At 45.5% G+C, this 26,604-nt stretch overlaps 2 protein-coding genes across 4 annotated transcripts in view; one reads left to right on the top strand and one right to left on the bottom strand.

Moving 5' to 3' along the window:
* Window positions 1-15,304, top strand: part of LOC135911412 (beta-1,3-galactosyltransferase 5-like) — a 302,140-nt gene extending 286,836 nt beyond the window's left edge. The window contains exon 5 of the mRNA XM_070537971.1: window positions 12,109-15,304. Within this exon, the coding sequence (XP_070394072.1) occupies window positions 12,109-13,127 (1,019 nt within the window). The 3' untranslated portion in view covers window positions 13,128-15,304. The remainder of the gene's footprint in view (window positions 1-12,108) is intronic.
* Window positions 1-16,986, bottom strand: part of LOC135911411 (acetylcholinesterase-1-like) — a 35,912-nt gene extending 18,926 nt beyond the window's left edge. For 2 of the 3 annotated variants that reach the window (XM_065443684.2, XM_065443686.2), the window contains exon 1: window positions 16,039-16,985. The gene's annotated coding sequence lies outside the window, so the exon portion shown is untranslated. Of the gene's footprint in view, window positions 1-16,038 lie in introns of all 3 variants that reach the window. The other variant, XM_065443685.2, reaches the window with a different exon arrangement.
* Between the last annotated feature and the right edge of the window lie 9,618 nt (window positions 16,987-26,604).

Here is a 26,604-nt window from a genome sequence, read left to right as displayed (position 1 = left end):
ATTATCGTATCTTACACTTCGATTTGTTTTTTATAGAAGGGACTTCAAGGCGCGAAAAACAAAACAAGCAAAACCCCTTCCACAGCGCTCGTGAACATCGCGTTTGAAGTGAGATGTATATATAATCCATCCATCGAGGCAAAAGAAAGACCATCCTCTTTTATATGAATTTTTTTTCCTCTTTCATTTGTCTTTCGCCTCCGCAACGTGCTTTCATCTTTTTCACGAATAAGAGAACACGAATGTCCGTTATAATAGCTACAGGCCATTTCACGAAATTGACGTCATCATATGCTGCCGTTTTTTTACTGTGATAATTACATGTGCGGTACCACAGTCAATTCATATGCACGAATTCGGCTATGACGGCTCCCTTCGACGTTTCACGAGCATGTTAACGTTTATGTCACTGTGAAGAAAATTAAGAAATCGATCATGTAGCAGCCCGAGATGGCTGCGACCATTGACATTGTTGTTGTTGTTGTTGTTGTTGTTGTTGTTGTTGTCGTCGTCGTTGTCGTCGTCGTCGTCGTCGTCATCGTCATCGTCGTAGTCGTCGTAGTCGTCGTCGTCGTAGTCGTCGTCGTCGCCGTTCTTGTTGTTTTCGCTGACTTACGATGTGTGTAAAACTCACACCCGTGCCTTGTTCTTTGGAAAAAAAAAGAAGTAAACACTCCTCTCGCATTGACATCTCTGCACTCTTAAACCTCATCACTTGTCCACAAGCTGCTGTGGCGCCGGCTTCTCGGTAGTGCACAGCTGTGGTCTGAAACTGACTCACGTTTAGTGAAGCCGTGAACTATGATGGAGCAGCTGCCTTTGTTCGCTTCGCCCATTTCTCTTTCTCGTCGCGAGGCGTGTGTGTGACACCAATGGGACCTTTTGAACGGCACAGGCATTATCTTTATTTCTTTTTTTTTTCTCGCAGCTCGTATGTCATACATTTCTCTTAATACAACTTCTTCACAAGAGCCTTAAAAAGTTGGAAGGGAACCTGGAGTGAGACGAATGATGCAAAACTCTTTATTCAAGCAGTGTTAAAACCTGCATAGTGCTAGAGCTCACTTTGGCATATCGCAATAGATATTGACCCGTGTACTTGTGTATCAGGTGACCACGTTTCACCACCTAACAAATGTTATCGCACAGCGCAGGACGCGCCTGCATGTATCGGAAGTTTCTGGAATGTTTTCTGCGGTTCCATTCGCTGTCTGTCACCGAACCTTGTGTAATCTGATTGCATGTATGCGCGACACGAATAGTGTAGAAATTTGTGGAAGAAACGCGGGTCCCAGCGATTACTCTGGAACAATCGATGACTGATGTGTAAAAGCCGACGCGCTTGACCCTCTGATCAGATTTTCGATGATCGCCGTGTGTGTTCACCGCTGTCATTCTTCCTTGAGTGTAGCCTGCTTTTGAGGGAAGAAGTTCGCCCAATAAAACGCTAGTTTAGGTAATCACAGCTTTGCTGCCTTCTTCACAGTGACTGCTTCGTGACAATATAGCCATTATAAAGGAAACGCATCCCACACTATGTTCGTTCGTTTCATGTTTGCGTGTTTATTGATGGTTTCTCATTGGGTACTTATTTTTTTTGTTCTTTTCATATTTACAATTAATGTGCCGAAATCATAGATGTCAATTTGCTCATTGTGCATCAGTGGTGCGCGGTGAGATATATTTATACCCGCCGTGGTGGCGTAACGGCTACGGTGTGGCGCTGCTAAGCACGAAGTCGCGGGATCAAATCCTGGCCGCGGCGGCCGCTTTTCTTTGGTGGAGAAGTGCAAAAGCACCCGTGTCTCCTGCATTGGGGGCAAGTTAAAGTGCCCCTTTGGCCACAATTAATCTAGAGTCCCCCACTACGGCGCGACTTATAATCAAATCGTGGTTTGGGCACGTGAAACCCATAATTCATTCATTCTTTCAAATATATTTATTTTGAACACTTTAATTGCCGACAAGAAATACAAAAGAATGTGTTCTGAAAATTACAATTTTTAATTGAACTTCTGGATAACAATTTGTTTTCGCATATTCGAAATATATATGACCTCGGAGTAGCAAATTCACAACTTGCGTTTGAAAATACACACACTTTAAACGAGGTGGAGCTGGCGGAAAGTTCCGTCCATCTAACTTCGTGCACTGCCCCGCTGTATCAAAGTTATTGTCACAGACAGTGACATCAAAGTGTCTGGATGTGTCCATTGCAACAAAATACACTGCCATCACTGTCCATGCTTTCATGCAGAAGTAAACCAGTGTCAGGATGGGGGGCTCAATCCCATCGCTCGTGATTCGTTGTCAAGATTGGAGTCCGGCATGAATTCGAAGGTAGCTGGCCCATGCCGTCGTCCAACTTATCCACGCTGAGGACGTTGATGAAGGGAAGGACTGCTTCTCATCGAGAACGAGGAATATGGGTTTATTTACAGTATTTACATGCAGTTCATCAGTCTAGCATGACTTCGAGAGAAAGTACGTCAATCTAACACGACTGTTTGAGAGAGTGTCACAGTCCAACATGACTACTAAAGAAAAGTGTCTCGAGCATTCGCACAACAGCAGTTTTTAAACACTCGGTCCTCCCGCGATACATGGTGACGCGAACGTTCGTTTAGTCATAGTAAACTAGCTGCCTCTCCGCGGGACGGTTTACACACACACATGCACACACACACACACGTGTTCACGGTCCGAAACCGACACCACACGAATTTCGTAGAACTCGGAGGGGACCCGAGTAGCACGACCGGGTAGCCATTGTCTTGCGTCTTGGTCGGCGCGTGGGAAGGGGCCTTCGTCGGCGTTCCTGCAGCAACTCCCCCTCTCATAGCAGAACAGGGTGGCGTTGTCGCGTTGCGCACAAAGCCTGCTTCATTGAACTCCTTCAGTCACAACGGCGATGAGGCTAGAGCGTAACGGTGGCGGTTTCAGCACAAAGCCTGCTTCGTCAAACGCATCCTAGTTGAAGCGACGGAGAGTGGTGGATGCGCGTATTGTTCCCGACACAAAGTCGACTTAGTCACGCCGTGGGTAGAGGTTGGCGGCGGCGGTCGAAGATGTGGTTGCCACCGCTGGCGTAAATGGCTGGCAAATTTGCGCTGCAGCTGGCCGTTCTTAACACCATCTCTTGAGCTTGATAATTCAATCATTCTACAGCCGCGCTTTCGCGACGGGCGCAGTTGCACGTGAATGGCAGTCGCCATTTTAACGCGATAGCGTTAAGGAGCTCGTGTCGCAGAAAAGCCGGTGTCGTCGGCGTCGGTGTCGGCGTTTGCGGCGTTGACCGTGAGCGATAAATCACGGCAGGCGCTTCATAAATAAAAAGCAACTTCCAAGATTGGCCCGGTGGGAATCGAACCAGGGTCTCCGGAGTGTGAGACGGAGACGCTACCACTCAGCCACGAGTTCGATGCTTCCAAGTGGTGCAAACGCGCCTCTAGTGAATGCGGTGTTGCCTTCGAAACGAGCCGTGGAAAGTTATACTGCGTTGTATATCGGTAATTATGAACATGTAACGTACAGAAGTCACAATTCCACGAGTTGCGAAATGCGTTTCCGCTGCATTTCTTCTGCGCTTTCCGCACACGCAGAGCCATCTTGCGGCAAACACAGAAGACCCCCTCCTCTCAATGTACGGCGCTGCCCCGACAGGAGGCGCGCCGCGCGCGCATTGGGACCGCTGCCAGGCGCGTCGCGGGACTCCCTCTCCCCTGACGACGCTTCGCCGTGCTCCCGGTCCTTTCTTTAGATTACTATCTATCTCTCTGCCCGTGCCGATCGCGACGTTTGGCTGGCGTAGATCGTTTCCCCTCCGAGACACCGAGTTCTTTGGTTCGTTCCGTTCGCTCAGGCGCACGTTTCGTTGCCGCGCCGAACGCTGCGTTGCTCGACGCTCACCGCGTGATAGGTGGGCGCTAAGTCCGATGCGGGGCGCATCGTAAGTGATCGCTGTGCCGTAGCGCATTCTCTTATACCCCTTGGCGGGTCGACGGGAACGCTGTCGCGTCCCACTCTTGAAGGCGAAGCTTAAGCGTCCTCCAATTTTTTTAAATCTCTACCGGACGAGCGTAAGCGAACGGAGTCTGTAGGCACTCTCGCCGCCAAGGAGGGAACTCTCCAGAATGTCAAAATGTATTGTACCAGCCCGGCCAGTTACTGGCACTGGACGAGACAAACTCGTCATTGCAGAAGAAATTGTAACCGAGTAAGATTCGTCCACACCACTTAAAAGGTTAAGGTTAATATGCGCAGCATAACGTCTGCTCATTTCTGTACGCCTACATGTGTGCTGCAAAAGTGTATACCACAATAGCAGACAATGCCTTGTAGAATTAGTTTTCTAAGAACACGACAAGCTATTCAATGCGCGAAAGAAAAAATTGGCTGTTTCACCCTAATAGTGAAGCACTGACGGCGATAGCAAGGTTCGGTGTAGCGCTTGAATTTCTCTGATGGTGTTCTAAATATACCCGCGTCAGACTAATGCGGACGCGACATACGCGGGGGCGTCAAAATTTCTGGCCCCCATAACAACTTAATCGCGCCCTGTAGGACATGTAATGACGTGACAAAGGCGCCGCTATGCGCTACGCGTAAAGAGCCGCGCCTGTGAAATTATATCAGATTCAGGTTTTTGCACTGATGATGTTACAAGGGCCGTGCAAGACACGTCCCGCCTGAAAGCGGCAAGAGAACATTGATTGACAGTCGATTTAATAAAAGATAGAGGACATACTGCGCTTGAAGATCTTGCGGTCCTTAATACGCGATGCCTAATGACTTCAAGTGTACCCGAGAGGTGCAAGAATGCCCGCAATTTACTAATCCATGCGACGGGAAACGCTAAAGAATTCAAGAACTGTCGACCCATTAGCTTGCTTTCCGTATTGTGAAAAATATTTATCCAAGACTATTTCCAATAGGATCAGGGCGAAACTTCAAGCAACCAAGAGGACAGGCTGGCTTTGTGAAGGAATATTCTGCAATTAATTACGTCCGTGTCATCAGTCGGGTGATTGAGAAATCTGCGGAGCACAATCAACCTTTCTATGTGGCTTCCATATATTATGAAAAGACATTTGATTCAGGATACAGATACCCGTAATAATGTAGGCATTGCGTAATCAAGGACTACAGAAGGCTTACGTGAATATCTTGAAATATCCACAAAGATTCCAGAACTGCCTTGTTTTTCCACAAGAAAAGTAAAAAATTACCAATAAAGAAAGAGGTGCGGCAAGAAGATACAAACTTTCCAATGCTATTCACTGTTTGCTTTGTAGCATTCCACCCATTATTAGACTGGGAAGGCTTAGGAGATATGAAAAATGGCCAATATTTCAACAACCTTCAATTTGTAGATGACATTGTTCTGTTTAGCAGCGCTGGGGATAAATTGCAACAAATCATTGAGGACTTTAAATGTGCAAGTGTAAGAATAGGGCTGAAGATTATTATGCAGTTGACGAACGTAATGTTCAATAGCCTGGCAAAGGAACAAAAAGGTATGAACGCCAGGCAGCCTCTAAAGTCTGCGCAGGGGTACGCTTATCCAAGTTAGTTACCCTCGGGGGGCTCTAATCATGAGCAGGAAATTTACAGAAGAATAAAAATGTGTTGGAGTACCCTCAGCAGGCATTACCGAATCCTGACTGGGAGCATATCACTGTCTTCGAAAAGAAAAGTACACAGTCATTGCATTCTACCGCTGCCAACATATTGGGTCGAAGGTCGGAGGTTAACAAAGAAGCTCGAGAACAAGTTAAGGACCACGCAAAGAGCGATAAAACGAGAGTGTTAGGCATAACGCTGAGAGACAGGAAGAGAGCTGTGTGGGCCAGAGAGCATACGGGGATAGATATCATTCTAACGGGCATTAAGAGGGAAAATATGGAGCTTGGCAGGCCATGTAATGCGTAGGGTAGATAAGTGGCGGACCATTAGACTTACAGAATGGGTCCCAAGGGAATGGAAGCGCAATCGAAGATGGCAGAAATCTAAGGGGGGTGATGAAATTAGGAAATTTGCAGGCGCGAGTTGGATTCAGCTAGCATAGGACAGGGGTAATTAGAGATAGCAGGGATGGATGGATGAATGGATAAAACTTTATAGGATCTATTTATATGTGGTTGGGCCGCTAGACGTCCGGGAGCCCCCTGGCCGACATCTCTAGGCAAGCGCGGTCCACCAGCCAGAGCTGGTCATCCTAGCAAGTGGCCCGAAGAGCGGCCTCCCACGAGGAAAGGAAAGGGTTGTAAATAGGCTCCACCGCCATGGGCGAGGGGCAGCTCCACAAACAGTGGAAAAGATCTGCCCGGGGCGCTCGGCAGGTGGGGGCCTTCGTCCTGCAGTGGACGTGGAGTGGATGACTGTTTGAATGCAATAAATGTTTAGTCGTGAGTCAGCGCTCGTGTTCCGTCTCTATTCTTTGACCGTGTTTTTTACTGCGCGTTGTAAGTAATAATAGTGTAGGTGTACCGACTCGCCGAGCTAGCTACCATACAATAAAAATAGGCGGCGGCTGCTGCTGCTGCCGCCTCTGCCGCCGCTGCCGCCTCTGCTGCATGCCGCTGCTGCAGCTGCTTGTTTGCACTTTTAATGATAGTCTGAGTGGATTTTAGATAAAAGGCATGCGTTGTGAATGTTATGTTTTATGACGTCTGTCTGCGGGCTGCCATTCTCAAAATTTTTAGGAATAATTTAGTCAACAACAGGAGACCTGGTGAACCTTATTCCTGGTATTAACAACTGTATCGATTTAATGGTTTCGCATTATAACCCACATATATGGCAGTGATAAGCATATAGCATACTTATAGCTAAATGTAGGCCCCTGGCGACGACTATAGTGAAAATTCGCTTGGAGTGTCCATATAATTGATAAAGTATGCCTTTTTTGTTGCACCTCTATTAGCTGATACGTTCTGTTTCTCACCTCATCGTGCGCCTTACATATCAGCCCCATCATGCATATCTAACCGCATTGCTAATTCCCTTAGAGTTGTTTGTCTACGTGTCAATACGACATTTCTCAGCATCATATGTTTACAGGGCAACCACTAAATAAAACGGCCTTCCTGAATACATTGCTTCCTAAAAGCTGCTATAGATCATTTCCTTCCGCATGAAATGAAGGCCTGCGTTTATGAACATTTGTTTGATTGTTTTTTTCGTTGCATTGTTCTATGTACATGTAAAGCCTGTTTTCATCTCGCTATACTTATGTTCACAATTCAATATGATTAGATATGTATTGCTCGTGTTATATATTTTACTAATGAAGCTGTACAACTTGTGCACCCGCCCCTTATATTAACCCCTTTTAATAACGGTCTTTAAGGTAGTAAAATGAAATGAAATGAAATTGCAGTTAAACTCGCAATATGAAATATGTATGAGATAGCTTACAATTTTATCTGGTGGGTTCATTAGTGGCTAGCATAATATTTTAATACACGCATTCGCCTACCAAAACGCTTGACGCGTATATATTTCATCACTAAACTCTATTATTTCACAGGCAGTCGGCTCTATTTCCGCAGTGCCACCTATATTTTTTTGGCCACTAGAGAAAATCATCATGGAAGCAACATTGCTATATGGACGACGTTTCCATGGCATATTGTTCTTCTGGCATAGTTTGGTAATTTGCAATTTTTTTAAAGAGTGTGCTAATTGTGCTAGGTTGTAAAGTTATCATCGAGTACATGATCAAAAAAAAGGTTTTGGCAAGAGACCTTTTATTTTATTTCCGCTCTGGTTTCGACCTACAGATTTTGTCCCTCCCTTTCTTCGTACGAGGTGGAGGAGGAGGAAAACCGTTTATTGAAAAAGCGAAAAACAAGCAGGTGTCTTTACTGCTTGTGCGGGGTGGCCCCGCAGTCCACGGCTGTTGCGGCTCTTGCTGTCTCCCGGGCCCGCCGCACCAGTTACTGCTGGTCACGAGGGCCCGAGCTAGTCAGTACGGCCTTATTGCGGGGCTGCCTTTACGTTGGGGCACGCCCATGTGGTGTGATATAGGTAAGTTCCATGCAACGGTAATTTTTTTGTTGCTACAAGGCAGAAAGCGTGGTTTCTAACAAATAAAAATGAGGCACAGAGCGACAAAAGAGAGCTGATGAAGAAGAAGGCAGGGAGACAAACTGATCCCTCTTGTGGGCACGAGCCATGTTTTGAGGCAACAACAACGACAAGGCCGTGCTCATTTGGCTACCCTGCACACGGTGAAGTAGAAAGGGGGAAGGATGAATAAGGAAAAGAGAAAGTAAAGATAATTAAGAGGCAGCCCTTGTAGTGCCGGAGGAACGTTCGCAAACAGTGGCAGGTGGTCGCACAATCAAGTCGCCTTCAAGGAGAGTGGAGAAAAGAAAGTTCGGCTGCATGTTACACTCCCGTAGCATGCGAAGGCGAAAGCCTGCTGCACACTTGGCAATGCGGCGTCTCGCATCGTCGCGTTGCTGCTTTTGCAGTGCGATTCCTTCTGCTCGTTTTCGACGCTTAGCTGCGGCTTCGCGTGCTCGTACAGTGGGGTCAGACTCGCGCCAACGACGTTTCTCATCTAGTTTACGTTGCATGCTCTCAGCAAAGGATTGAAACATACGCCGTTGTGTGTGTTGTATGCGTGATTTCAATGAACACTTGCAGCCTCATCCTTAAAGGGGGGGGGGATGCGCCAATGCTTACGGAGGTGTGAGCTACTGAGGTCACGTGGCTTTTTTGTACCGCTTGACTAGAAGCCGCGTTTCTGCACGTTGTATGCGTGATTCCAATGAATTTGTGCACTGTGCTCTTCACTTAGCTGAGTGCTTGTAGCCCCTGCATTACGAGAGACATGGGTCATTGAATTTTTTTTTGCTTGCTTAGGGTTGTATAAACCATTGCTGATGATGATAGTTTTTGTACCACTGGACCGGATTAAACTTTTTTTTCAATGCCATCGGGGGTATGAGACACTTCAGGCTTTCGCCTTCAAAGTCAAAAGGCAGGGATGCTAAACAAAATTACCTTATGCTGGGAGTTGATAGCGCAGCCTGGAAGACGATAAGAGAGAGAGAGGAAAGAAAGACTCGGCGAATTCACGCACGCGCAACCACGACGGACTCCACAGACAGAGGTCTTCCCAAAGGCCAGTCTCCTTCAAGAAACACAAAAGTTCTATTACTGCTTTGAATGCCGACGAGCGAAGGGCAGCGCCTGTATTGACAGTGGCCGATTGTCCAGTCGTCGCAATACATTGTAGTGTGTTTGTCCTTCTGAATGAAGTTGAGGAGAGTGGTACAATTAATGCCCCATGTTCTCCTTTAAAACACGCTGGTGGGCTAGTTGGTTAGAATACATGGTAGAGTGTATAAGCGCGACTGTACGAGGACTACAGTGAAATGAAATGCAATGCTTGTTCTACCTTCACACTAGCACGGAACAATCAACACGTTTAATTACTGCTTTGTTTCAAGAGAGCAACAGGCCTGCACAGCACACCAATCACAGTCGCAGCTTAAGCTGGAGGAGCGGCTCCATAGAAACTCCATTTTCGGCAGCACGCACTACTGGGTCTTCGCGGTGACGCCTCTTCGCGTCGTTTTAACGAGAAAGATCCTCCCGGCGTCGACGGCGAGCTACGCTTGTGCTGCTCTCAGCACAGCGGTCTACTGAGCCCGATGTTGCCTGGCTGTAGCCTCGGGCGTAGCTCTGGGGTTCGCTTCTTCAGTAGCGGTTCGTAACTTGAGAGGAGGCGCCGTAAACTGTACCGAAAAGTAAACACAGGTATCTAAACTGCGCGGCGCGAATGTCACATCGCCTGACAAGTGGCACGATTCGGTGCTGGTACTGCTGCTGATGGTGATGATGATGACGGCGATGATTTATTTTCATCCCCTTTGAAACTGGGCGGTGAAAAACAGTCACCTAGCCTGCTTGAGGTAATCGGGTATGCTATACATGTTTTTCATTCTAGCATACTTGCATAGATACCCTTAATCTTCCTTTTTCTTCCTCAAGACAGTCCATCCATTTCTTGGCCAATCCCCCGTAGTGGATAAGAGCCACATATTTGATAGGAAACACGGACTACCCTGTACCGGTACCTAGGTAGCTGCTATGTGTTGTGCAACCTGACGTAATAATGTGCAACGGCAATGCAAAGTCTAGAGCGCATCTCACATCGCGTGACACGTAGCACAATACTGTGCTAATGATGATGGCGATTATCATGATTTATTGGCATCGCCTTCGAAGTGGGACGGTGACAAATAGTTCCCTATGCTGCTTGATTTATTCAGCTATGCCATACGTGTTGTTCATTCTAGCATTTTTTTATTCATCTCCTTAGTCTTGTTTTTCTTCCTCACGACATCATAACCATTTCTTGGCCAGTTTCCATACTGGGTTGGAGCCTCACGATAGTTGCAACGGAAACCGGCGGCGGTGGTGGCCACCACTGCCAATCAAAATGGCTAGAGAAATGAGCTCATAGCAGCTTACGCTGTAAAATTGCCAAGAGAGAGAGAAAGACAAAGAGGAGGAAAGACAGGGAGGTTAGCCAGTGTAAGTACCGGCTGGTTACCCTGTGCTGGGGAAAGGGGTAAAGGGAATAAAAGGAGAAAGAAGAAGAAGAGGAGAAAAAAAAATTAAGGAAATTCACGCAGTACCGCAATACTACGCGATACAACACTCAAAGGCGATCGCACAATTCGCATGTCCTTAAAAACTTCAGCAAAGCCCTTAAGGCCAAGAACGTACACAAATGCAGTCGGGCTCAAAGGTGCAAAAGATCATTTGTCGTTTAATCGACACGGTTTCTGGGAAGCGTAATAGGAGTGTTGTCTGGTTGATGGAACTCTGCAGATCAAGGGCTAAAAACGATTTAAGAACACCTGTCCTACGTTCGAAGCTCTGGAAATACCGCGAGAAACAAACTGCCTGGCTCAGTGACACTCAAGTCAACATAGCGTCCTTTACACTCGCGACCTTTACACTTCGCTTTGAGACGACGTCATGGTTAGGCGGCAATAGAGTATTGCTTCGATACGTTCCGCGCTCAAAACCAGCAGCTTGCACGGGATTCACTTGCAGCTCGCGTTTCTTCCGCAGCAAAATGTTGTGCCGACGCTCTGGGGCAGCTGCACCCTTAAGTAGCGAAAAGCATTCACGTCTCCGCGGAGGTTTTACGACTTCTTCCCAGCTCTCTCCCTCCAGCTGACCTGTCAAACACGTCTCGCTGACGGCACACGCACGGCGTCGGCTGAATGCGCGCCGCGCGAGGGTGTCCAACTGTGAGCTCGACGGGCGTAGCACGCCCCGTTCTGCTGCGCCGTTCGCCGAGGCGATTCGCATGGGAAAGGTAGGTGGAGACGCCCCCGCGTTGAATGTTCAAGTGTCCGTCCTGACAGCTTTACCGTGTCGCTAACACTTATAGTGCAAACTTGTTTCGTCGGAGCTACGTGATGGTGGTATAGTTGCAGGATATGTTGGGGCTGGTCGTCTCGACGAAAAAGACTATGCGCATCCTTAACTATTTGGGCATATGCAAGCCTAATACGTGTTTGTTTCATACGCAAGCAATCACGACGTGCTTCCCTTGTGAGACGATTCCTGAGATCCCGTCTAATTGCAGCGCCTGGCTTTAGTGAAATTCGCCAGCTGTCTTCCTCTTTCCGTGGTTCGAACCTCCAAGTATCATTAGCGTAACATTTATTATGCGCAGTCCTTGTGAAAGGCACAAAAGCCAACGATGGCGTGACTGACGCTTTCACATAGTGGCGCAAGGAGTCCCTGTAGCATTTATTGCGTTCCAATTCCTGTTGGCCAATGCAGAAAGCGTTTTCACTCTTTGGAGTTGCAGAGTTCTACAGACGTCGCAGAAAGCACGCGCTATAGTAAAACAACATTTAGCTGGAACTTGCGGGAGTTTGACTTCTCTCTTTCTAAAAATAGTCCAGATTGCATCGCACTATCTTTAACGAAACGAATATTCTATGGTTTTCAAGCACAAACGTTTATTGTGAAGAAACAAAAATGGGAAAAATTGTATGCGCACTTAGTTCAGAAACCGTCACCAAGTGTTTATTCTTCTTGTACGATCTTCCTCTGTCTTTTTAGCATCAAGAAGTCTTCTGCCAGGAGTACCTATGCACTCGCCTTTCTGTAACCATGAAGAGATGCCTTCGAATGCAGCACAAGCCAGGATTGTGGTGTTGTTAATATGTCTTGTGATAGGGGCCATCCTTCTATACAAGCGCCAACAACGGCAGGAACCATCAGCTAAAACTCCCGGACGCCGAGTTCCGGTGACGAAGACCCTGCCGCGTCTCTACCATCGGCCTAAGGATTACATCATACTCCCTCCAGCCATTTGTGGCAAGCGTTCGGTGAAGGACAGCGTGAATTTCTTTGTCGTGGTCGTCTCGGCGGTCGGCCAGATCGAGCAGCGTCAGGCGATACGGAAGACCTGGGGGCGTGACCTGAAATTACGGCGAAACAACAGCTTGGTGTTCCTCCTGGGAAAGGCAGGTGACCCCGAGCAGCAGCGACGGGTTTTTGAGGAGTCGGGCGAGCATTTCGACATCGTCCAAGGTGACATGTGGGAAGGATACAGAAACCTCACGGACAAGTCCGTGCAGGCGCTGCATCTGGCGACCACCCACTGCCCCGAGGCGTCATTCCTGCTTAAGACCGACGACGACACCTACGTCAACGTTCCTGAGTTGCTAAAGCAAGTAGGTAAATTACCCAAGGACGCCATTTATGGTTCCATACACGCCAACAATTCGCCCATTCGTGACCCGTCGATGAAGTGGTTCGTGACCTACGAGGAGTACAAGCCTCAGTCCTATCCAGATTTTGTCAGCGGGTCGGCGTACGTCGTGGGCGGAGAGGTCATTGCCCGGCTGTACGCCCAGACAGGGCGCGTGCGACCGCTCTCGTTAGAAGACGTGTATGTCACTGGCTTGTGCGCTGAAGCAGCTGGGATACCTCGCATCGACTTACCGACCTTCAACTCGGACGAAGTGCCTTCGGTGTGTGAAATGCGGAATATGGTGACTTCGCATTACATGACGCCAGAGAAAATGTTACAGTTCTGGCACAAACTACGAACCGCTGACCTCAAATGCAATTAACGAATGTAAGCACGTGAGTCAGCAGTTACTGCATGGCGCATTTACAGCGTACAAATAAGTGAACTTAGAACAAAAAAAAGAAACAGGATTTCGTCTCGGTATCTGAAGTGCATAATGCTGCAGCAGCATTTGGTTGCTTGCCTTTTTATTAACTCATGACCTTGCAATCATTTTGTCCCGCTACGTTCGCGCCTACGCAATCAAAGCAAGAAAATCTAAATACCAGAACGATACTTTTGCAGCTATCGTAAGCTTTAAAACCACTTGATAATTTGGAAATTTTATATTTTCTAAAATTTGTGCAATCTATTGCGTCATTTTCAACGCACTATCTATCTCTAAATTTGCTTTATCGTAGATTGAGGTTAGGCTTAAGAAAGACGTGTCGTTTTTCTGAGTATTAATAGTATTTTAACTTGTTTCTTTTACGAAAAAAACTCGTTATATTTTTAGGTATATCAAGTAGCAAATTTTATTTATGGTTTGACACTGTCTATTATCTCGGAACAAGGATGCGAGCACGGGTGCAACCAACTATTCGACGTTTCGTTTCTTTAACTTGGCACAAGTGAATTGAGAATTTATCGAGAGTCTCAAATGTTTAGGGCTGTTTTTCACAGCACGGGCACCTGCGGAAAGAACTGATAAAAAAATAAACCGGATTATGAGTTAGAATGCTCACGGTGGCCCTGTGCGCTTGAGGCGACTGCAACAAAACAAGAAAATGCGGGCGTCTGATGAAGTCTGCACAGTTGCCACTCATTTTTCGGTTTCCACTTCTAAGAGCCACACTGTGGCCATGACATACCCCGCAGTAAGAGTGTACACTGGTATCGCCGTACGCAGGCGTTGTACGCAACTTCTTCAGCAGAAAATTGGACGTGGATCCAAAGCAGGAATGTCAACCCACTGAGCCACTAGGGCGAGTAACGTTGTCAAACAAAATGATTACATACAACACTTATTACGCTGTTGAGCACCCTATTTCCTCCGTAGACATTCGTTTTCACTGCGCGCGGTTAGTTATTCAGGATTTACCGACTCTAGATTAGAAACCTGATTATTTACATGCACTGTACGTCAGGCTAAGTAATTGAGTGAATGTTGAATCTGTTGGCATACCTGTAAGTACAAGATGCATTTAGCCTTAGTCATATCGGCCACGTCATATTAAACATGCCGGTTCACGTGACGTTGCCAAAGAGCAAGCTACCTTGTACTGGGCCAATGCTTGGCGATGAGGCCAATAACGATCCCCGAGTTCCGGCGGTTTTTGTTCTGCTGCAGAAAAGCTCACGTGTAACATGGTTATCAGTCTATGTTGCAAATTATTCATCTCTTTATATAAATAAGTTTCTTCCCCTTGAACCCAAAACAGGGGTTTTCCGAGTGATGTAGAAATGTATTCGTCTTTAATACATATTCCCAAGCCAAGATACTTCAATGCACCTGAGTTACCTTCAGCTTATTTTAAAGAAATGCAGCCTTGTTGCTTAGTTAGGCATTTATTAAGGTTCTTAGAATTCACATGCACAGCAAATCTTATGTATCCAAACAGACATCTTATAAACAAATATAGTAAATGAGATGCGCCGCTGTTGAGGTATCAAGCATGATAGGATGATTATTTTGCAAATAACCAAGTAGAAATGTGTAATAAATGCATTAGAGTTATGAATTGAGTATGCCGGATGATTGCTTCTTTTGTCATCGGCACCAGTATACAAAAATTATTGGGGGATTCCCCACCGAAATTACTTTCTTCTCAGACATTAAGAATTGTGACAGCATTGCTTGCCTCAATGTTTTTTATACTGGTGTCGCTTCTTCGTGCGTGGATTGTACTAGTCAATGCATTGTGCGCCATTTGTAGACGACAATCGCTTTTTTTTTCCTTTTTTGCTCGTGTATTTATTTTTTATTATCATTTTTTTGCAGCAAGTTATTTGTGGGTTTTTGGCGCTACTGAAAATCAGTGGTTTTAGTTTTGCTATGTCATTTGCAGTTCTTATTTCTGTGCATGTAGTGTACTGTATATTCTAGATGAGCCCATTATTCTACAATCTAGATCTCATATTTCTAGAAACATTACTTTTGTGCTAGAGTATGCAACTTATAGTGCTTTTACTTCGTGGTTGTTCTGGCGTTTAACTATAACAACAGTCTTCGATCTGTGTCATTGTGTCATGTGTCATTCTCTCTTTAATAGTTTGGATTCCCAGCCGACGGCCCGGATTCCCAGTCGCATACTTAAGCAGTGCCGACCGCTCACATATAATAGGCGTCAGTACATATAGGTGTCGCACAAATGATGAAATCGCATAAAACGCATAAAATCAGTTCACAGGCTGCACGTATTCCACTATCACTGAGTTGGTATTTATTGCATGAATGAAGATTTGCCTCGAAGATGTTAGTGCAACTAGAAGCGATCGAAAAGGTTACATGCGGGTTTTCCCGCTCTCGTTCTTGAGATAAAAACACTGCACCGTGTCGAAATACAGAAAGGATTGGGGACATCTTAAGGGGAACGTGCGGGAGAAGATGGAAGTGTGTGCGTTAATTGGAGGCTAAATATTAGTTGCTATACTCTCATATATTGCGTCTTTAGAATCGCTCTGTAAACAATATAGAAAGTTTTCCTGGCGTCCTTTGAGAACTGAATGTCGCAGAGGGTCTTTTTTTAGACCATACAAATTTTTCATAAAGAGGTAATGACTAACGAGAGCAATGAACGTGGCGTTTTGGCAGACAAGTTCCTATAGACGAGGTGAATATACTTTGCCGCTAATAACGAAAATTCCAGAAGACAAATTAACAAAAAGGTATTAATTATCTTTCTTATCAGTGCCTTGGGGGCAGTACTCTACATGGAATATTTGGAAGCAGTCAAATTCGAATGCACACTCACCTTTTTAAACCTCGAGAATCGGCACCCAATTCGAAATATCCATCGGCGAATTCCGAGGCTCAGTCGAGGCGACATCGAGGCCGAGCGCGTCCAGCTGCGGGTCAGGCTGCGACAGCCCGCGCAAGGTAGTCTGGGGGTGAACGTTTGAATGGTTGCGCATCGTGCCAGATCCCGACCCTGCACACGCTGCACGTGTTTGCCAGGCAGGACGTGCCGTTATCAGTAGCTGCCGTGACTGGCCGAGAGAGAGAGGGAAAGAAAACTGTATTGTCGTCGCTGAGTGGGTCGCTGAGCCGTGGCGTCAGTCCAGGCCGCCTTTGTCACAGACGTTCGGTTTCTTCTTCGCGCTTGCCGTCATGGGGCTTTCCTGTCCGATATGATAGTGGGGCAGCCTCTCCTGCGCTCTGGGTGTGCTCGGTTGCGATATTGACCGGATTTGCCGTTCAACTTCGACGATCAATACCGCTAATTTGAAAACATGAGGGAGCATTAAAACGTGACTGCGTTCAAATGAGTCTGTTAAACGACTGCTCCTAAGGCAGTAAAGAAAAAATCATGAATATTTGTTAAGTATTCTTCTGAAGCTCACGTTGATAGCTGCAAAGTATGACCACTTCGCCTAGAAACTTCTCTGCGATAACGGCACGTTGGTTGCGCTTACAGACATTTTATAAATAATCTGAATGTTCTAAAGAACACCATGTATTTAAAGACAAAGAGAGCGAGGGATGGGGGTCGAAGGATTGATGTGGGATAAAAAGTTTAAAAGGTGCGAGTTTATTACTGTCTTTGTTACTGTCTATTAAAAATTCGCTTTCTCCCCCCAGACGCATTATACAAAGTTGCTTCGCTTGCCTGGTAACCCAGGAGAACAAGACGTGGCACCGAGGTTCACTTTGCATAGTAACGGGAGTCATGCACGATCAAAGCCAAGTCGGTAGGGGTTAATTATAGCATTTGCAGAAGTTTCTTATAGAATATTTCAAGAGATCTATAGGCATGTTTTACGGACCACATAAAAAAGTTTGCCCTATGCCCTCAAATAACTGAATGTTCTTTCCCAGTAAAAATTTGAGGGATTAGGGCGGAATTATGGGTGATTCTAGTGTCCGTTTCAAAAGCGTAATTTAGTTACACGCTTTTCAAGAAAATTGCTTTGCAAGAGCCTAAACACGTTACACAAACGTTATACACACTTTTCTCCGGGTTTCTTGCACAACCGAGTGCAACACCGAGTTGGCATTTAGTAAAAATACAGGGCATGTAAAGGGTAATGTACGGTCAAAGTTTAAAGTTTGTATGAAGTGCTCTTGCGGATAATTACTGCACGTTTGTTTTCTCCGAAGTATCTTCAAGCGTTATGCCATGCACACAAAGTCTCTCTATCCTTGGTAAATTAGATGTAGCACTATGGTTTGCATTCAGTGAAAATAGGTAAACGGTTTCTCGTGATGTGCAGGGACATTTTAGTTTGCGTGGTGTAATGACAGCCTTTGCAAGAAGTTACTTATGCAAGCTCCCCTGAGCGTTATAGATTTGTTTCACAAGCCCCATACAATATTTGTCTCCTGTTCTTGAAAATCTAACAACCGAGTTAGTTCACATGGAAGCCAAGTTATGGCTCGTGTGCGTACAATGTTTAAGGCAAGTGGGTTAATTACTGTCTTTGCATTAAAAACTTATTCAAGTGTTCGCAAGCGTTACAAAGACGTCCCGCACAATATTCTTGGTTTCCTAACACAACCATATCTGGCACCAAGTTCGAACTTCAGCGCCTATTAACCTGCCGATAATGGCGGCCGTGGTATGGTTTGTGCAGTCCATGCGGTAGCACATATTGGAGCGTCGACGCAGTGATGTCACTAGGATGTAGGCGATGTTTGGTGCTTGTCGAGAAAGAAATGTGAGGTACATCTGGGCAGAAGCACGACGTGAAAGATAGTGGCCTGTTTTCCTTTCATTTTAATGCGAAAGGATTATAGCCCCGTAATGCGAAAATCCGTCGTGGTCCTCGGCGTGACCGAAAGATGGTACCAAAAATGGCCGATGGCGCAAAGAGTGAAAACACGTCAAATAATGCTCGGATTGACGTCAAATTTCTCAGGGAGGTTCCTATAAGCTGAGTAAATAAATGGCTTTCAAACAATGTTCTGTAAATTTCGGACTGGTCTGAATATAAACTGGGCCTCCGGGATGCGAGACAAACACGCTTTCCCCTATACGTCATGGCGCCTTCATGAGTCGGGCTGGCTAAAGGTGGGCCCTAGTGCGTGCGTCATTGCATGTATCACGTCGCGGGTTCACGAACGCTGTGGCCTATTGCGTACGTCGTTAGGTACATGACGGGGCAGCCAGTGAGGATCAAGTGGTGCCACGTCATGAGTGTACAACATGAGTGCGTTTGTGACTTTCCGAGGTTTACAAACGGTATAATGCTTTCGCATTCCCACACGTAAGCAGTCTTAAGTGTCTCTGCCAATTTTTTTTTACTCCTGCGTCAGTGGCCTCTTTTACGAAAATAATTCCGAATATACTGTTGAATTTCTATTGACTTTCTACTACCTTCAATATAATATCTGCTGAGATGCGTTTGAATATCATGTAATATTTTTGCTAAGGTGTATAGAATAGAATTCATTGACAGGAAATACATAAAGGAGCAAGGGTGTAAGAGCTGATGGAAACTAGTTTGCCCGCAAGTGCGATGCCACGGGACGTACTAACCAAACGTCTCGGAGATGGCGAAGCTTTCCAACTTCACTGCGACAACGGTGCCACTTTGAAAACAGGATTGTCTTTGCATAGACACGTTTGGCGCAGTACGATCTCATTGGATGCGTGTCATCGTTCGCAAGGCAGAAAAAACTTGTGTTTAGAAAAACAATGCCCTGCTTCTGAAGCGGCCGCTAACAGGCACTCGAACACGAACGCGGTCCAGGGGCGAATCTTTTTTCGCAGCTTTTGGGGTCACTACAGCCTGTACGGTTGCCGCAACGTACAGCTGCGAGCAGGTGTTGCGTAGCTGCTATTTTCCGGATGGATCCGCGCTCCGCCCCCCTGTGCTTGGCCATCCAGCGCAACTGGTCATACGTCAACCCCGTGTTTAATTTCCCTGCTTTTTGTTGTTGGAAAGCGGCCTTTTCTTCGCGTTTGAAAAAAATTACAATAATAGAAAAGAGGAGCTGCAACCGGGCGCGCCTGTATTTGTGTCACTTCTTAATTCGACGGCTGCTTATTGAAAAACGCTAAATAATGGTTTTTCGAGCTATTATGCCTCTTCTGCTTTTCGTTCTATGTAGCTCCACACAAAACGTGTGTTGTGCGTTTTGAAAGCACAAGAACTGCGCGAGAGGCAATGACGGTAACTGCTGCCTATGTCTTGTACACTGCACCCGATATTGGTTATGAAATTATTTTTAAAATCTTTTTACGCCATTGATTCAGAGAAAAGCGAACCTTCATATTTCGAATTCCCTACTCCACCACTTGTGAGTATGAGCCTCGTCTCGTTAACCTGCCATCTTTTTTTTTTCTCTCTTTACTCTCTTACTTCCTCTCAGATTGCATGGAAGACTCTGTGCTATATTTCTTCTATAATGTAAGAACATTGTAAGTGCTGGTTAATCACTTTTATTAATCAATTTTCAGAGCTTTCCCTCACTGATTTTACAATCAAATCTGGGGGCGAATTCGTATCCCCGTAAGCATATAAACAACTTTTCTAGCGACCATCATGATGCTTGAACCGCTTAAACTTGCCGCCTTCTTGCTGGCCTGCAGCGCCATCCCGGGACTCTGAGTCAACCTAGAGAGCTTTTTAGTCTGGAAACTTGCCGTGGTGTGGCTGTTCGTTCTTTTGAACTGTCAAGCTCAATGAAGGCGTCGATAAGATTGCGCTGCAAGATTTTAGAGCACTAGACTACCGTAACACAGCATTTCATGGTCAATAAATTGAGAACACTGAAAAAGACCTCCTTGAAACAGCTTGTTTTCGCACCTTTCATTTCGTTCACTACTTTCTAAAGCGCTGGCGCATCTGTAGACCTAGGATACTTTCTGCTTCATTCCTAAATGTATTCAGCGGTTACCATGTGTTCTAGAGACTGCGGAGTGGTTTCACCCACCTGTGCACGGCGATCTCCATCATTGCTTTTACTGAGATTTTCATATTTATTCAGGCTGCGCAGCGCGCGATGTGTGCTTTTGAAGACGGCAATAACCGCATCGAGGCCAACCTGTCGCGCGAAAATCGAATCCTCACGGACTCACGGGTTAAGCAGAAAATCTACAAAATACCCGGCTCTTTAAGCAGGACATTATTCAGTGTAGTTGGTCGTTTGCGCAAACTTGCGGTCTGCATTTGAACTGTTCTGTGAGGCCCGGACAAAAGATAGACGCGACAATATCAGAGTGACATTGTTGGAGCTTCTGCGCGTTGCGGGAACCCGCAGTCATGAAAGTGCATTACGGTGTGTTCTCAGTCATACCAACCTATTCGAATACGAACGAGCGGACGAATTGGCAAAACGTGCACATGAATGCGGAGAAGAGCGCATTCAACTTTGTCGTCACGACATTAGAAACGTAGTACGAAGACTCTCAGCGAGACGATGCTCTTCGGCATGGTTCGATGAAGATGCCAGATGATTCATGTTGTATGCCACAGACCCTTGACGGAAGGTCTGTGCATATGTGAATTTAAATGTGAAACGTGCAAACTTAGTTCCGCAGCTCTCGCTTTGCTGTGCCTATAATATTTGAAATTTCTGCTTGAAATTAACCGTGCAAGCGCTATGTTGTATGCGTGTGGAGCGGCGCACATTGGTGTTGACCGCTTGGCTCACCACTAGAAGCGTCGGCTCTGTAATCATTCTTGTGTCGAAAGTGGCATCACGTGACATCACTTCGCCACGGCTGGTGCGCACACGGTGATATGATCTCGCGATTTAGCAGGCCTAAAATATTTCAAGGTACAATAAGCATTGCTTTTTGTCGTTGAATAAAAGTGATTGCTATATTAGAACAGAACAAAAGTACTTCGGGGCCTTGTACACGGTCTTTAATGCCCTAATCACGGAATGTCGTCAGCCAAGGGCGGAGTATGTTCTTGTTTTGGTCGGATTGTTTGCTTAGAGTACAGCGACGAAGCCTGCTCTATATGCAGAAGTAAACTGGTCATTTGAGATCAGTCATCTTGTTATTTGTTTCCTCTATCCTTCTCTTCTTCCCATCTTCCCTTCCTATGTTTTCTGTCTCCTCCTCCTTTTTGATTATAGTAGGCAGGTGTTGTGTTCCCTCCGGTTGCAGTTGCCAGCCTGCTTCTTCCTATTTCCACACTTTCAAGCATACATGTTTTTACATGAAATAATAAGTGTCAGCCTTGTTACAGTTGGTCATAATGTTGGCTGCAATGAAAAAAAAAATTATTAGGCTTGCTTTTTTTCATCAGCCAAACAAATAAAAGCGGCCTTCGCTACTACATAGTACAAACAGAAGTAAAAGATCATGCGAGTTTCACAGTACAAAATAAAAATATGGCAACTCCATACCTGATTTCATAGTTTCGTGCACTCCTCGCTTTCTTTTTCCCCCTTGGGAATTGACAACGGTATTGCAGGTAAGTTAGGACGATAGTTCTATAGTATAAAGTTATGTTAATAACTTAGCTGCATTTCATGGCATGTAGATGGCAAAAGAGGGCGAACTTGCCTGAACCGAATGACTCAACTCAGGCATGTGCGTATGATGCCGTGAAAAAGTAACAAACTAAAATAACGCGAGCGAATAAATGTCTAGCAAATACTACAAGATTTCTTTCACATGTTCAAACGAACTAAACGCCGGACATTTAAGAGAGATTTCCTTGTTCCACGTACTTCGCTGGCTGCATTAGTCACATATATCTGGCTTCGCGTATTTAACCTGCTTTACTCTCGCGAATGCAACTTGTCATTTCGCGCGTGTATACGCGCGCTTTAACATTAGTCACCGGTAGTTGATGACCTTTGAGCTTCCGTAAAAGCTGCCGTGCTTTCTATTTCCGTGATGGTACGTACAGCTAAATCTGGCTCTTAATGGCACGGAGAAACTCCTAGTATTCCGCTACAATGTATAAAACTTAGTTGAAACAAAGAACAAACATTGTTGCTTAAAACTACTACAACCAATCGAAATTCCACAGAAGTAACGAGGAAAAAGAAGCACGCGATGGTGCCGATGCAGGCGGTCCAGCACGTGATCCAACTCTGCACGTCGTTCAGGCACTGGCGACAGGTGGCGCCGCGGTGTCTCCTCGCCTCCAGCCGCGTCCGTTTTGCTGGGCTGCCTCCTATGTGCTCCAGCAAAGAGGACAGCTGCGCTGCCAATACGAGGCTCTTGGCAACCATCCATTGTCACCTGGGGACAATATCTGGACCATGGTCAGATGGTGGCCTTGAGAGGAGAGCTTTCATTACAGTGAAGGACTTATTCATTAGTATGAATATGATGCTGAGAATATTAAGGACTATTTTGTGCCCATTGACTCGAGTCCGTTGTTTTTATTGTCTCCATTTCGCAATGTTCTGCTCCTTGCGCAAGTAAAGGGGCATATTACCACGTCAATATCATCATAATTATCATCATCATCACTATTATTATTATTATTATTATTATTATTATTATTATTATTATTATTATTATTATTATTATTATTATTATTATTATTATTATTATTATTATTATTATTATTATTATTATTATTGTTGTTGTTGTTGTTGTTGTTGTTGTTGTTGTTGTTGTTGTTGTTGTTGATGTTGTAATTATCAATCAAATGCTATAATCTGCTGAGAAATCCCATGAAAGGAGCGTCAGTGGGGCCCCGCGCAAGGGTTCGAGCAATGACTAGCATCTTGCAACTGTATACAGCTGCGTTAATTGTTTGCCGCTAACCATTCTCGAGAGAAGATCGCGTGCTCATCGGTGCGCGCACGGCAGTTATTGTTATTTGGCTATATTGTTACTTGGCGTGTTATTCTCTTCCTATTGACACGTGTGCTTGTTCATCTTTCTCGGGAGACTACGGGACACTGCGGTGCAAGAAAAAGTGCGAATGGATCACCTCGAAGCGTAAGCTGTGTAAGACCGCGTCCATATAGTGTGTAGTTAGTGTTGGGTATTACAGAAAAAGCTAGGCAGAGAGTCAATCTTATGGAGTAAAGGCGACTTCGCACCATTACCAGAACATGTTATAATTTGTATCGCAGGCCGCAAAGGGGACTGACTCTTAGCATCCGATGGCGAGAATGCTGCAGGTGTGAATTATTCTAAAGTATGTGTCCCAGCTGACAGTTCAGCTGCTACTTCAATGCTAACTGTACCAATATGGTTTGGAATCAGTAGTAAATTGATCTGACTATCACAAAAGGCCGCGAGACCTTATCTTTTAGTATTTTCGTAAGATAGTGAGGAAGAGTCACATTGGAAACATTGGAAACTAATAGAATGCATTAGTCTCCCGAGGGCTGTTTTGATTCGGGGAAAGTGACCCATTTGCCAGTTCCGTCAACAAATTTCACAGCTCGAAGAGTGCTTAGTAGCTCTGCCACTGTATATGACGTCTTGTGTGGCAACCTATAATCTTTCCGTCTTCATGCGCTGTAATGCAAAAAAGCAGCTGTTGGAATAGCTTTTGTTGACGATGCATCTGTAAACACAAAAGCGGAGTCCTCCTGTGACTTGTTCATATGTTATATAGGGTGTCCCAAAATTCACAAAAGGTGGTGGTGGTGATAAACTTTATTGAAAGGGGGAAGGGTAAAGAGGGACGTGGCTGAGGGCTAGGGCTCAAGTAAGGCCCTGGGCCTGCTTGGCCTTTTCCGCCCAGTCCACCAGTTCAAGTTGTCGGTCGACGTCCCCGGAACTGAGCCAGGCTGTCCAGTCAGTCTCGCTGCTGACGGGGGGATGAGAGAACGGGAGCGAGGTGCATTCCCACATTATGTGTGTGAGTGTTCCTGTTTCCGAACAGATCCTACATTTGTCGCTTACCCTGCCCCCTGTGATTTTGTTGATGTATTTTGGGTGTGGGTATGTATTTGTCTGAAGTCGCCGAAACGCGATCGCTTGCGTTTTGTCGAGTTGCTTGGCCAATGGTGGGAGAGCGCGACGCCTCAAGCGATACCGATGGGCTATTTCATAATAAGTCTCGCAGGGTTCCTCGTGTCTCTCCTCCTCATTCACGCCGTCCGCATCCGCGGACGAGGCTCGGCGCGCGAGATCTCGAGCCAAACTGTGAGCCGACGCGTTGCCGGGCGTCGTGTGAGGACATGGTACGCCTGTTTGCAAATCACGTAAGATTTCAGTTCTGTGCCATTTGCACGATAAAGTGTTGCCAATGAAAAAAAAAGGGCAAGGGAGCGTGACAGCTGACAGTTTAGCGTTATTAAAAATGCAGCGCTAACCGAAAGAACAACGCGTTTCTCTTGTTGAGCAATATTTTAAAAATAATGGAGGTCTGGTAGATTTCCCGCTCTTTGTGATCGTAATTCGTTACCCAGATAATGCGATTTAATTCCCTTGAGCTTCTTTCTTTTGTTGTTTTTTTTTTGAAGTCTAAGGTTTATGTCAACAAGCCCAAGACCACACACGCCTTGAAGGGTAAGATTGAGTGTTGTATCAACGAAATTCAGCCACAATTATGTAAAGCGGTCATGGAAAATTTCAACAAAAGAGAGCGTACATGCCAGCAAAGCCATGGAGGCTATTTACCCGATACATTATTCCATACATAGCCCTGTACTGTACAATGTATGAAGAAATAAAAAAATAGAATTTTTATTCATAAACCTGTGTTAATTTTTTTATCAAAATTACTTATTTCATGAGTTTTGGAACACCTTAAGCAGAAATTTTCCCTTTAGAGATGATTTGGCTACTTTCTTTCAAGACCTGGACCTTGTAGCCTCACAGTAGAGATAATTAGCTGCCCGGGAGAATTGGTCATACAGGAGCGCGAATAGTAGACTGTTTCGAAGTGAAATTTTGCAAAGCTTGCACTGCATCGCAGACTTTTCCACATCTCTGAAGAAGCTTGTGAGGCAATGGATGACTATCGGGCCATGACGACAGTAGCATCAAATAACGAGAGGTTTGAACGAGGCACTCCCAAGTCATATCCTTAGACTTCGTAGTGGCAGTTTTCATCGAGCAGCAAGCGTTGTCCCATTGTCGAGACTTGCTCTGATCAACCGTCATGCCGCAACCTTCGCGATGAACAAGAATGGCTGATAAAAATATGCAAATCCCACGCACATGTTGGAATCTATGTGAAGCGAAGCGTTCGAGAAGCGGTTAATGAAATGCTTTACATTTGCCCATTCCATACCTGCATCTATGGCGCATAGAGAAGCTGGCGCGCGCATATATTTTCGCGCACCTGTTCTACATAAGGTAATCTTATATTACATTGTGTTTTCTCATTTATTCGTATTTACTTTAACTACAGCAGCCGCTTCTTGGTGAATCCCCCTTTGTGAATATGTGCCATGACATGGAAGTCATCATCATAATAAACACATGGCGACTATGAAAGAGCTAGCTGGTGTCGGCATGAAAGAAGTAAACGTGCGATTGTGGCCTTAATGGTGCCGATAGAGCTATATTATAAATATCATTGTACCATCATTATACGGAGCTATATACATTGGCATTTGAGGCCATGTAGAACATATCCCGAAGCGAATGAATCAGTGTTCAGTTATTAAACGACGAATAGTGAAGATGCAAGTAGGACCAGCTTCGAAAGCCTTTCTTCTTTAGGCTTCATGCGGGAACCCTGACTGCACGGGTACTTCCGAAAGAATGTAGGTTTTATTCATCGTGCGGAACAAATTGTCTCACATGCAAAAAGAAAGAAAAGAAACAATGACAATGGATCACATTTTTCTGCACTGCTAGAAAGTTCTGTACTTTTGGAACGTGTTACCAGGAATGTTAAAGAAATAGCTGCCCTCAGACCCAGAAGGAATCCAGGATGTAGCCATGTAAAATGAAGACAATCTAATTATGTGAATAAGGTTCCACTGTTCATGGCGTGCCCGCATGGCTGGTTTTCGTTGTGACTCTGACAGAACTGCCTGCTGTTTCACGAGAGCATTGGTAAGTTTGTGAAAGTGACCACGGCACAGGAATGTTTAATTATTGGCTGTCCAAGGTGGAACCCATGACAGCCCTCAAAGAATACTGAAATGACAAACTCAACAAAAGCCTGGCAGATCACAATGTATCCAGTGTCGTTTATCTATCTGTGGATATCAAAAATGGGGTGGTGTTTGTTGACGTGCTTTTTACACAGTGATACGGCCATGACCTGATCACTTCGAAATAAGATTAATTGAGTCCAAAAATCATGTTTGTTTGATGCAGCTCTCAAATTAAATATGATTACAGCTATTTTTAAGAGGGCGCGCACTCGACGAGTCCTACTAAGCACATGTGTCGCTTTTTTGTCTTGTGTTAGGTGCGGTGCGCCTGAGGACTTCAGCATGACGTACCAACAAGCCCAACGTGCAACCTTAGTCGAGGAGTCCT

The sequence above is a fragment of the Dermacentor albipictus genome, chromosome 4, assembly GCF_038994185.2.
Source record: "Dermacentor albipictus isolate Rhodes 1998 colony chromosome 4, USDA_Dalb.pri_finalv2, whole genome shotgun sequence".
In the NCBI taxonomy this organism is placed as follows: Eukaryota; Metazoa; Arthropoda; class Arachnida; order Ixodida; family Ixodidae; genus Dermacentor; species Dermacentor albipictus.
The sequence above is the reverse complement of the archived record's forward strand: the minus strand, read 5'-3'. Positions and strand labels throughout refer to the sequence as shown.